This window comes from Pocillopora verrucosa, chromosome 14 (assembly GCF_036669915.1).
Source record: "Pocillopora verrucosa isolate sample1 chromosome 14, ASM3666991v2, whole genome shotgun sequence".
NCBI classification, from domain to species: Eukaryota; Metazoa; Cnidaria; class Anthozoa; order Scleractinia; family Pocilloporidae; genus Pocillopora; species Pocillopora verrucosa.
The window spans coordinates 7,050,368-7,063,291 of NC_089325.1; the positions used below are offsets into that span (position 1 = coordinate 7,050,368).

The following is a 12,924-nucleotide window of genomic DNA, read 5'->3' on the forward strand; positions in this document are numbered from 1 at the left end:
CAAAAAATATTGATGGCTTATTAGGCATGCACTGTGAAGGATATACACATGAGTTTAAGTCAAACTGTGTTATCACAGTAAAAAAAAATGATGCTACTGTGTTTTACATAACAAGTCATCATACATGATAGTTGCTCTGTTGGATACAGTAGAATGGCACACTATATGAAATAAATTTTGAACTTGAAGTATTCTGTACTCTGTACTTTCAGGGGTTTTGTGACCCTATCTTTGTTGAATGTAATTCACAGGAATGATGACTGATAACAATTTAACTTTTAATAGATGAAAATTCTACATGCACATACTAGCATAACTGATTATTTTGCTGAAGTAAAGGAGAAAAAAATTACAGGCCATAGTGTATTTTGCATTTAAATATTGTTATTCCAGCATAAGAAATACTTTTTTTTCATGTCAAAAGACAGCTATATACATGGATGAAATTATGATGATACACTAAATAATATAAACTGAATGGTTTGTGTCCCAGAGGTTAACCCTTTAACCCCCAAAAGTGATTATCTTGTAACTTCTCCCTATGAGCTCTGTTCACTATTCAGCAATCAGATAATGAGTATACTCAAACCTATCTGATGGAAGTTATTACCTTGAGGTAACATCAAATTCTTGTAACTTATTTACAAGGAAATGTGTAGTAGCTAGAGGGAAGAATTAATAATTAGATCTTGGGAGTTAAAGGGTTAACCCTCTTCTTCAGCATTAGACTTCATGACTTCACATATAATACCAGAATAGGCTAAAAACTAAATGGTTATGAAGCTTGAAGCCATGCAGGATGTGCCTTAAAATGGGACTTTTTTGGAAAATGATTTTTAACAGTGATGGGAGTTCCTTTAGTTCCTGTCTGGCGTATTGTGTACTTCCCCAAGATGTATCTGTCAGGATGTTGTTGCCCTGTGTACTCTGGATCTATTGTTCCATCATTAATTGGATTAGAGGCCAAAGTTCGGATCAATCTCATAACAGCTTGTTGTTCTGAACAATAGAAGAATCATATCATGTAAGTCTAGCTGGGACCACAGTGATCAGATATTACTGTTGTGGTTGCCTGCCCATTATAGTTATTGTAATTTACCCATGTTCCACATTGTATGTATCGTTGGCAAAGCTAATAAATTAAATTAATTAAATATAAGAATGGTTTGTGCTTGTTACAGTACTTTTCAAATGAGTGTTGTAAAACTGAAACCAGAGTAATCAAAAACTCAAATTGAATGAAGAAAATATCACAAGGAACCTATGAAAGAACCAGGAAATTGGCAACCTTGATCAGAATTGAGCTAAGAGCCAGTATGAAGAACATGTACCTTCATTTCCAGCTTTCTTTAGCCATCGATTCACAGCTGGTACAACATCAGGCCTGAATGTGGAACTAACAGTCTATTTCATAAGAAAAGAAAATATAAGGTAATTTACACAGTCAGTCATTTATCTAAGCTTGAGGAGGTTAGCTACAGTGACTGCAACATCCTACTAATAACTATGTTTTTTGTACTTAAAATTTTAAACCATGCGTGGCTAAAAACTAAATATACAAGTGTAATATACCAGTATGTAAAAAAGATTATTTTTTCAATAACACATATTTTACATTATCCAATTCAGTCATTTACCTGCTCAACATTTGGTGCATCGTGTACAACATCCAACATGTTTGACACTATCTTCCTGTCTGTTGAAAAAAAAAAAAAAAAAAAAAAAAGTGTATAACTAATACTGCTAAGCAGCTTCATTCAAGTCTTCATACTAATTTTAAATAACAAGTTGTTTACTCCATCACCTTTCATGCCAGCATTCCTGACCCAGGCTTGTGCTGCTGGTACTGCTTTTGGAGTCATAGTAGCTTTTAAAGCCTGAAAAGGAGAAACATTGTTAAGCCTGCAAACAGGCCTCCTTTGTCACCCTTCTGCAACAGAGGTCTGTAAGAGTCTAGCACTGCTCAATCCCCTGGAAAACCTTTCTTGGATTTGTCTCAAATCTTTACGTGGGTAGAGAAACTTTCCTTTTTACGGCACTACTACTGAGAGCCTGCTTGCAATGGCTACATATTGGTACAAAAATAGGACTGGATGAAAATATTATGGCTGCTGTTTATGTGCCACAAAACAGAAATTATTTTGTTTCATTTAAAGATCTCCCTTTGATTATTTAAGCATACTTAGTAAAGGTTAGAGAGAAAGAAAGAAAGCTGTCCAAATTAAAGATAAAAACAGTGGTGCTGCAGTTTATAAAGGGAGATTCTTTGCAGTGTACCTGTAGCCTTTAGTTTTTGTGTTTATCTCTTCTCACCAGTTAAGTTAAGGAAGTTTCTAAAAGTTGTCCCCAGTTTAAAATTGATGCAAACACTAATAAATGTTATGTGAAAATTGGGGCCAAAAAAAGTGAAAAAAAAAACATACAAAAGAGAACTCTGTTGAGTTTCCTCACCTGAGTCACCTCTGCTAACTAAGGTGCAAGAATGATCTAACTTGAAGCATACCTTATCCAGGCCCCTTTTTTCCATATCTTTCATTTCCCATAAAGTGTAATACATTGTCTGCTGCCTGTCATTTGGTTCCTCAGGTTTATAACCAACTAAGAAATAATAAAATTTATTAAAACCTGCCTCAACTGAAATGGATTACCAGTTGACCATTTACTGTCTTAGCATGAAGGAACTGTGGCTATTCCACAGGTTAGGGTGTGGTGAGGGTTGGCTTGGTTGAGTTGTTCCTGAAGTTCCTCGTCTGGTCCATGTCTCATTCCACCCCCTCCTAATCCCTTCTTGCCAAAAGTTTTCTCTCTGTCTCAAGAGGATAATTAGCACTCCTTCTTGAGACAGAAAAGACTGCCAGCAGTCTGCAACTGAAAGATTACTGAAAGCCAACAGGCCAATAACCAGAGTGAAATAAAATTTTATTGAATGATTCTATCAATGTTTACATTTTAACATAACAGAAAGATGAATGTTCATCCTACCATCATATGGGTCCTGTTGTGGCTTTTCTTTAGGTTTGGGAAACCCTTTTGCCTGCCTCAGGTGGAGCCGCAAAAATGGCCTACAAGAAATAAATTTGCCCTGCCATTTACTTACAGAAAAAAATAACTTATGTGAACATTAAGATGTTCTTACATACAAGAAAATGTAAGAAAATATAACTGACATCTGCTCTATAAGATTCTCACACATTTATCGACGTCACGTTGATAGATTGGTTGGTCCTTTGATTTTCTCTCAGGTGGGATAAGTAGGAAGAGTATATCCCCGACCCCCCCCCCCCCGACCCCCGCTAGATCCATCTTGTAATACGGTATCCCGTCTCGGAATTGTTAGGTGGTTCATAAATTTCTCATGCGAGATCCGCATAATTTTGCTATGACTCTTGACTCTTCTGTTTTTAGAAGCCTTGAAACCGAAATCGTTCCCGTTTCATTGATGAACTGGCTTAAAACACATTACCACTTAATCCCTATAAGATATCATCACAGACAAAGGACCTTGAAGTTATCCTCCAAACCATAGGATCACTTATTGATGTTTGCACTTCACACAAACAAAAGACACAGACCTTGTTGGATGAGGGTTATTTCGTCTCGTTGGCGAAGTCGGTCGGCAGGGAGTGGGTTCTTGAAGCGCTTTGTAGTTGTGTGTTGTCGAATATGTTGTCACAAAGTGGTTACATTTCACAGAAGGCAATGGATCTCCAGGGTTCTCCCATGATCGCTGCCATGACTGTCTAGAAAGGCTTCGAATTTTGTCGAATTCCGTCTTCGGAATACCCTCCTTTCGTCTTTCGTGTTCTCTGAATATCTCAGCGGACTTAGAACGGAAGCGAAGATCATGTGGGTATCCAAGATTTGTTAAGACGTGAGTCATAATTGCACTACAAAAATGTCAAATGGCGGATGCTTCCTGGATTACTTCGTTGATTAGAGAATCGAGATAGTGCAAATGGATGTGATAATTTTCACACTAAAACACCAAGGTAAACTAAGATCGATCTGAAGTTCTTTAGCTCTTCAGATATTTCTGAATTCGTTCACGCGGTCAAAGAAAAACGGTTCCCCAATGAAAATTGATCAAGTCTTCTAGACCGCGCCACCGCGAAAACTGACAACAATGAACATTGCTTGGTTACTTTAATTTATGCAAAAAATTAAGTCACTGCAAGAATAATTATTCATTTGCCTACTGACTTCAATTGTCGTTTCGTCTTGGAAAGCTGTTAATTTTCACAATGGTACTTTGCGGTTTGCTAGCTGAGAGAAAGATAAATAATTGATTAAACGAAAGTGAGCCGTATTCTAACAGCCTACTGATTTTCCAATGCCTGCAAATTGACGACGTTCACTTGAATGGGATATATTTGTCACCACAGAATTGAGTGGATTCAAAATTCACTCAGAGCGGGGGAAATTGCTCAAATTAACAAGGTTGTTGCCCCTCAAAAATTCTTAAAAGATGAATGAACTGATGTACGGTAACAAAAACAGAACAATTTCTCATAAAATCACGATGAGGACAAAACTCCAGTGTGGCGCAAGAGACCATATCAAGTTTGGAAAGCTCATAACTCAAAATGAAGTTGAAATGTTTCTTATTTGTCCAATTTTCTTCAATTTCATCAATATATCCCAAAGCCCTTAAAGCCTCCGACTTCCGCCGTAATTAGGATGTAAACAAAGGTAACAGGAGAGCATAAAATTTAAGTGAAATAAATAAATGAATTGAAGACGAAGAAGAAGAAGAAGAAGAAGAAGAGGAAAACTAGAAGAAAACATAATACCATCAAGCGGCAATTTCAATTTGAGCACTTAAAATCCATCTTGCCTATTTTCAGCCAAAGCATTCGTATTATTAACAGTCATTAGCACGTCGAAACCTCAAGAGCTTTTAGCTGTTCTTCTATTGTTAATAATTAATCGTGAGTAATCACTCTGTAAACCTAAAAATATCTCCTAAAACAGAATTGTTAGTGATAACAATTAGACCGTTATCTAGTGGTTACTAAACAAACCTACAACGCGATTTGTGTGGACGAGAAATTTAAACAAAATTATCCTATTGATTCGCAACACGGGAAACTTTTAGTATCCTGCATAACTTTATAAATAAAATAGATTTAAAATTCGGCGAAGTTCCAAAACATAAAGGTTACAAAAGGAATTGAATTCGTAAGATCACTAAAGTTTACCGCCCCATCATCTGAACTCCAAAATTAACGTAAGTTTAGTTAGGTTAATTACTTTTTATCTTGTCCACATACTCAGTGCATGCTGTTTAAAAAAGATTTTCATGTTCACAGACTTTGTTATCGTGATAAGAGTAGCATCAAATGTAAGAATCGCAATTCGAGAGCACTTATTTATCACGAGGTAGGAATTATATATTGTTGTTACAAAGTTTTTTTTCCAGAGGTTACTCAAATAGTTATTTTGTCAAATTTCCCACAGAAGCCTGAAACTTAAAAGAACAAACATCTTAAGAATTTCGGCTCAGTTTTCTTAACTTTACATCCTTTGTATTCAAGTCTCTTCATGTGGAGAATTAAAATGGAAACAAAGAAGTTTTCGATGATTTAACGAATTTTTTCTGAAAGTCTTTGCTTCACATATCTAAATCTTCGGAAATGCTTTAGTTTAGAAATGAAAGTGATTTTTGTGAAAGAATTGGGTTGAAAAATGAACCCTAAGCAAATCTGTTGCATCAGAAATTTTTAGTGAAAAGCTTCAGGATGCATGGAAGGCGGTATCTAGGCAACTAGGACGAAGCGATCAAGTGAAATATGGCTTAACTCATTTGTCAAATTGAAAAGAGATGTACAATTTCTTAGAGATCTCTCTTGTTCAAATTTAAAAAATTATGATTTCACAAGGAAAGTTAGGGTGACGGTAAACAGAGATTGTGAGTGGGCATACGAATGGACTCCAATATATTCCTAATTTAACTTGTAAACAGAATTATTTCCTTGTGGTAGAGGGGTTCTATGGAAATTTTTTTTTAGTAAGTTCAGGAAGGGTGGAATCATTCAGCAACAGCTTTCATTTAACAAGATCGTTCTTGTGCTTTTATCAGTTTTCAAGGAAGAAAGTGCATAAGCTGGACTGCTGTTCATGATGAATTACTGCAGCAAGCCTTCCTATAACTACAGACAGAAAACCATGGAGGAAGAGGTAAGGAAAATGGATTATAAATACTGTGGCTGGTTTTAGGATAACCCGGCATCGATGGCTTGCGCTGAATTAGTCAGGCCTGAGTGTGGTATCGTGTGTGTTTTTAGCGAATTTCAGTTTGGCTTGTGTTACCAAGCTTTGGGTCAAAAAACCGAAAGCTGCGCCGAAAATAGCTAAAAAAAGAATAAGGCGAAGGCAAAAGTGTTTTTTACTTTGAGCCTCTTGCCTGAGCGAATTGAGCAATTAGTGAAAGCTTGCTATATGAAACTGGAAAAAGGAATGACCTTACTCTCTTTTTATACGTTTACCTCAGATGCTTCCTCGTCTCTTCACCCCAAACAAGGCCCGCAGAGCTTTCAATTGGTTGAGATCTGGGCAGTACGACGGTAAGTCACTTAATTGACACGGTATACTTAATCTTTAACTACCAAGATATTATCAAGAATTCTCCTTCAAATTTCGATATAGTTCCTTGCAAATAAGTTGAGAGCTTTTGGTGTCACATCAATATATATATGAAAACCCTATTTGAATTCACCTGCCAGAGGAACTTGACTCTAAAGATAGTCCTTGGATCTGATTGACAGAAAAACTTGCGGTGCTCAAATCGTTTTGGATCAAGGAGGAAGAAAGAAAAGCAACAGAAAAGGTAAAACGATCCAATGGATTTGATTCGAGAAAAGGAATAAGTTAAGAATCATGTTCTTTTTTCCAGCTCTGATGACTGCCCAAAATAAAGCAAACGCGAGAGAGTGTTTAAAGCCACCTGATAACCTTAATTTTGGTGTCGTCGTTCATATCTGTTCGACTTTTTCAAGGCTTTAATAGATTTCGAAAGCTCAACTCCACAACTGAAGAAATGTAACGTCTCTCAAGATGACGAAAAGAACAGAAAGACAACCTTAAACTCATAATTAATATAAACCACAACTATGGAATAATTTTCCTTCAGGTTTTGAGGGACAGTTTCCATCCACAAGTGGTGCCACGGGTCAGGGCGTGGCTTGATGAAGCTGATGAGGAAGGTAAGCAACTTGAAGTTTGTCTGTTTCTTTGTTTGTTCATTACAAAAGCCCTGTATCCTGCAGTAATTGTACACGAAGGTTGTAACCTGGTCTATTGAGGTAGAAAAGTAAGTTCTATATTATGGAGTTGAGTGGCCCATTCAGCCGGTTTCATGAAGTAACTAAGAGTGTTGCTGAGGCGACAGTCCATCACAAGGTCAGGCTAATTTGGTTTTATCAATAGAGTTGATAACATAAATTCGCTACCGTAAAGGGCTTCAAAGCTGACGTTTCGAGCGTAATTAGCCCTTCGTCAGAGCTAAGTCAACAAGGTCACCCAGCATTTCATTCAGCTTCTCTAACAATTCTTCAATAATCAATTATACTCCTTGGTAGAGAGAGGACGAAAGTAAAATGTTTCGCCCGAGCACATAACAGTATGACCCGACCAGATCTCGAACCCAGACCGGCGCATCAACCGTTCTGCTTCTGCGTCTCCTACCCTGATAAGAAGAAATGATTTGTAATTTGTCAGGATTCGTTATCATCTGTATATCATCTTGGACATCTTTTCGCTTAAAATGGAAAAATAGAGAGGAATAGTAAAAATTTACTCAACGCACTCCTCCAAAAAGGAAATGATTTGTGATTGGTCAGGATTCATAATCATCTGTATCACCTTGGACACCTTTTGGTTTAAAGTGGGGAAATAAAGAAGAATGGAAAAAAATTAATTCACCACACACCTCAGAAAAAACAAAAACCAAAAAATAGAAACATTAAATTGGAGACAATCTGAAAGGCTTTCGTGCTATCATTACGACGACCTCGTATAAATCAATATCCTGAGCCCAAGTTTTCATTTTACAAATTTTAAGTTGGAATTTAATACGGAGGAAAGGAACATTCTGAATTATTTCGCGAGCATTTTTTCATTTCATTGGTTCTGGTAATACGATTCGACAACGCATTTAAGGTGATAATTAAAAATACGTCACTATTTTCGCGCGCACGTAACAAATATGATGATGGAGGATTCGATATTCGTTCACAATTATGAAATGTTGCCAGCATAAGAGGTTGAAATCCTCTCAATGTAAAGCTGGCAACCAACGATGGAATCCTACCTCCAAGCTCCGCCTAAACAATTCTTACTTGCCCTCGTTTCGCCCAATAATCGATGATGAAGGTTTGTGATAATTCCAGTTCAGTGTTGGTTGTAATCCATTAAGAAGGTTATTTCAAAAGACGTTAAGGGAATCTAGCCGTTATACATGCAGAATATTATCAGGGAATTTTTGACCGACGATTTTCGATAAAAGTGCGCGCGTGGCCGAACGGATCAGGGACGAGTGCGTGTGCATTTAAAGATTGGACTCGGACACATATATGTGATCCCTGAAGTATCGAAACGGCTTTTTTGCAACTTTTGCGCCAACTGTGCGCTATTTTTAGTGAATAAGAAAATCCTATCGTCTAATCCTCAACGCAAAAATATGGACAGGTTAATGTTTTAACTGAATTTACATCGGTAATTCGCCATCCCACTCTGGTAGGTCTTAATTTTACCCTAGAGATATTTGCAGTGAAATGCAATTCCTATGTCACATTTAAATGATTCGGAAGTGCACTAAGTACACATTACGTTGGAATTTATTCATCTCCTTTCCCTGTAGAGAAGAAAGCAATCTTCAAGTTATTTCGGAGCATGGCTAGTCAACCTTCTCCTGAGAAAGCTTCCACAACGCTTAAAAAACTGAGCCTGCCTTTTGATGCTTCAACACGTAACTTTGGTGTGACAAGCAACCAAACCCAGAAAAGAAAAATTACTTTGGATGACGCCAGGCACAAAATAAATCCCAATCTCTTAACGGCGCGTGGACGTGGGGACCTTGTTTACGTGGCGCAGAGAAGAACTGAGTTCGATATTGCACCCGACTGGAGAGCACCAATGCGCAGCGTGGTTCCTATGACCCAGATCACTCGGGGTGCTCCTACGCAGGAGAGGCTACCAAGGTTAACCAAGCACGTCTGTCTACATAATCAGCGTGAGTTTGTGATTCATCCCGAATGGATTATCCATTGAAGTTAAGGAGAGCAATTCAAGGGAACGGTTCACTCCATTTTTCAGCCTTTTTCAATTGTTGCTTAAATTGTTAGTTTGTATTCCGCCGGTTAGAAATAAACAATTGATAACGGTACGCTTGATGTTGTGATTTCTTAGGAGGATTGGAAACAAAGTAAAATTGCTTTCTTGTAAGCGATGCGAATTGGAAATCGAAGTTGGGATTAAATTTAAGAAATTTCTTTAAATAGTAACGTACAAGATCAGAATTAAAGGGAGCCGACGTTCTCTGGCGATCTGTTCTGCTCTGCCTCAGTCTTGTCTGCACTGAACAATTTTCTCTTTTAATTCTACTGAATTTTCAATATTATCCCTCTCTTTCCTGCCTGAAGGTCTTTCAAACATTTCGTTTTCATGGTATTGTACATGGACGTTGAGCTTATGAAAGCATTTCTGGTCTTTCTGTGGCATACAAAATCTTTAGCAACTTCACATCATTTGACAATACTTTTCCGTCCGCTTCCCGTAAAAAAAATTCTGGAATTTTTTTGGTGTAGATTTTAAAAGAAAGAAAAAGTGGTCTGTAACTCGACAATTTAATCTGCTAACAAAGATTGACTTACGTGTATTCTTGAGTGATCTAAGTTTTTACGTACGTCATCTGACAGCTCATAACCAGATAATCATGTGATCCAATGCCTCTCAAAATCTACCAGAATAGTAAACACTTAATCAAGGAAAAAACATTACTTAAAAGTGTAAAATTCAAAACCATCTGGGATTGAAATTCTGAATACGATGACGTTAGTAACGGTATGTCATCAACTTGAAGCAAAAAAAGTGGTACGAATAACGCGAGTGAGCTGTCAAAAGAAGTCAGTTACAATTCCTTCTCAATGCGTTCTCATTTGGAAGACAAACAATCACTTTAGAGAAACTGCAGATATAAGTTCAATTGAAAATTTTTAGAAATTCTTTGGCTGAACGCTCATGAACACCGTACCGTGCTCGTACCAAACTTTTCACAAGATTCTCCCGTTGTGGTTTTTTTTCTGAGGAGTTGTTTTTGCACTGTACTCTACATTTGTATATTTGTGATGAAGGAAGAAATTGTCATAGACTAATAAAGACATTCGTGTAATGAAAGTCGAAACGTCATCATATTTCAAATTTCGAAAGCAGACGGTTTCCCTTTTTTCATCTTATCTCGATACTTTATCGTGAAATCGTTACGAAAAAATCTTGCGGAGCTTCAATTCCAAAAAATAAAATAAAAAATAAGGATTTGTGTATATAGTTACTTAATCTGATGGCCATGAATTCCGTGGATTGAGTGAAAATAGCGTGAACCACAATTATCATGCACCAAAATTTCTATAACGAATTCGCCGAGATTCGAGGTATATTAATTTCCTATAATTGTTCGTTCAATCAGTTTCAAACCATGATTACGTCTCTATCATTCACTCACAACACTTGTATCCAAAGAATCTGCCGATCGTGCATCGCGTGATGAAATGGTAAGAGGAGCAATATTACTGATTTGTTGATTAGACATACTGCCCCTTTTAAAAATTGCCTTAAAGGCTCTTCTGTATTTCGGGATTCTCCATGCGTAGATGAAAGGATTAATACTACTGCTTATCAAAAGAATCTTATTTGCGGTGTAAAGAAAGGATCGAAAGCCAACCTCAGTTCTCATTCGCGGACGAAAAAAGGTTATGTTGAGAGCTATAAACTGCGGCGTAAATGTTAAGTAAAACAAAGCCAGCACGATGAGAATTGCGTTTAAAACTTTTCTTTCCCGTTTCCTGTGTGCGTAGAACAACGGTTCATCTGTAGGAGACAAAGTTCTCACTTGATTTGTGTGCAAGCGGAGAGCGTGATACGTTTCCCAGAAAACCACAGCAAGAATGATTAACGGAAGGGATAGGTGAAGATGACAATATAGCAAAGTTGAAATTTCCTGAGAAATTCCGATACGAGAAAGACCAACAAAGAGCAAGGCATAGATCCAAACTGCTATGATGAAAATTTTTGTTTTCTTTTTAGCAACGTCAACTTGCGTTTTGTATCGCAGAGGTGATTCCATTGCAAACAAACGATCAAATGACATCGCCATTACAGTACATGATCCAACAACATTTGTTATAATGCCAGTGGTTATTATCATGACTCGGATCCCCACAAGTTTTTCATCAGTTCTGGTGTGGAATATCATATAATCGTAGTACAGGCTCCCGCATCCAGGAACAGCTCCCGAGATGAAATCACACAGACTTAAGTTCATTACAAGAAGTGTAAATGATGACTTACATAGTTGCTTCTGCCGACGAGAATCTCTGAAGATGGTAAAAAGTAGAATGGCGTTTGAAAGAATTGCTGGCGTAGAGATGACGAAGTCGATGACTATATGAGCCAAAAAGAAAGACGAATAGCTGTGAAATGGTCTTTGAGTCGGAACTGTAGGACCAGGGCCCATTTTCACGGTCGAATTCATAGATTTAAGGAATCATTGGAGACCATAATGACTCGCCCTCCTGATTCTCGCCCACCCACTAGAGCATGAATCTTAAGAGAGTGTAATCGAGATTTCTTTTTCTAAAGATATGTCTGATGTAATTAAACACTTGTTTTCATAAAGCTTTCTTTATCCTCGATATGCGTCATAGGTCGATAATAGCGATTTATTGGCTGTCTGCTTTAGATCAGATGTAATGATGCGGAAATAAACGCGTCCTTGACGGACAGGATTCAAGAGATTTCTGAACGCAATTATGTTTTCTCATAATGTCTTAATCGGCTATAATCTCAGAAAATTTCATCGCACGCAAAGCTCCTTTAGCGTCATTGCAAATGTTGATTTTACGAGACTAGATTACAAAACAAATACAAGTATCGTGGTACGAATGTTTTTTAGGCATGATTTATCGCACGCACAAGCTCTAATTTTGCTAGTAAATGATATGCACAAGAGAGCGATCTTGACACCTGCCGCTGAAAGTTTTTACGGCTCAGGAAATGCCAAATGCAATTTTTTATATTAAAGCGCCGTACAAATATTGAATCAAGTACCTAAAATATACGACTACCTCAGAAGTAAGGCCCTTTAAAATTCGGGACTGTTAAAGCCAGCCACCAATCACAGTTTAAGTATTATGGTGGGTGGGTACGCTCCGGTTTTATAATTGTTTGCTTAAAAAACGAAATGAATGAACCAGGTTAAAAAACACTATTTGGAAGGGATGGTGTTTTTCACATGTTTTTCAATCACTTTCATAAAGCCTTTCACATGACATATGAATTTTTCCTGAGAAATGATTGCAAGGTTAGAGACTGAACGTAGAATTATGTATAATTACGGGCGCCTAAGTTCAGAGACGGTTCTATTTTATATTCAGAAATGGCACTTGAACAATTGACCTGATAATTTAAAGCCTTTTGAGTTTTCCAATTTAAGTCAAGTGAACTAATTTGCGTTTGAATGGATGTTAGAAGTCGCTCGGATTTTCGAGTGCCAAGCGACCTTTTCACACACCTCATATTAAGAGTCAAAGTGACCACTTGCCAATGTTGTGGGTAGTATTGCCCACATAATAGAAGTAATTCAAGCACTTACCTCAAGCTAATTCCTCAAGCTTACAGAGAGTGAATCGCGCGCGCTATCGAACGTATGAC

The 12,924-nt window shown here is 37.4% G+C and overlaps 3 protein-coding genes across 4 annotated transcripts; 1 reads left to right on the top strand and 2 right to left on the bottom strand.

Annotated features, from left to right (window-relative positions):
* Window positions 1-372: 372 nt before the first annotated feature.
* On the bottom strand, window positions 373-4,131 carry LOC131794853 (uncharacterized). The gene is made up of 7 exons (XM_059112419.2): window positions 3,573-4,131; window positions 2,983-3,062; window positions 2,504-2,598; window positions 1,805-1,877; window positions 1,638-1,696; window positions 1,332-1,404; window positions 373-999 (listed from the first exon to the last, which is right to left on the bottom strand). Exons 1-7 carry the CDS (start codon window positions 3,878-3,880, stop codon window positions 776-778), a joined length of 912 nt encoding a protein of 303 aa, XP_058968402.1. The 5' UTR covers window positions 3,881-4,131; the 3' UTR covers window positions 373-775.
* Window positions 4,132-4,978: 847 nt separating this feature from the next.
* Window positions 4,979-9,376, top strand: LOC131794873 (uncharacterized). 2 transcript variants are annotated; one of them, XM_059112443.2, is made up of 6 exons: window positions 4,979-5,227; window positions 6,080-6,177; window positions 6,491-6,563; window positions 6,765-6,826; window positions 7,130-7,202; window positions 8,858-9,376. In XM_059112443.2, exons 2-6 carry the CDS (start codon window positions 6,118-6,120, stop codon window positions 9,265-9,267), a joined length of 678 nt encoding a protein of 225 aa, XP_058968426.2. In that variant the 5' UTR covers window positions 4,979-5,227; window positions 6,080-6,117; the 3' UTR covers window positions 9,268-9,376. The 2 variants fall into 2 exon arrangements, with proteins under 2 accessions (XP_058968426.2, XP_066017462.1); XM_066161365.1 differs by lacking the exon at window positions 4,979-5,227 and adding an exon at window positions 5,297-5,379.
* A 1,329-nt stretch (window positions 9,377-10,705) lies between these two features.
* On the bottom strand, window positions 10,706-11,728 carry LOC131794857 (adenosine receptor A1). Its single transcript, XM_059112423.2, has one exon. It carries the CDS (start codon window positions 11,726-11,728, stop codon window positions 10,706-10,708), a length of 1,023 nt encoding a protein of 340 aa, XP_058968406.2.
* Window positions 11,729-12,924: the final 1,196 nt, after the last annotated feature.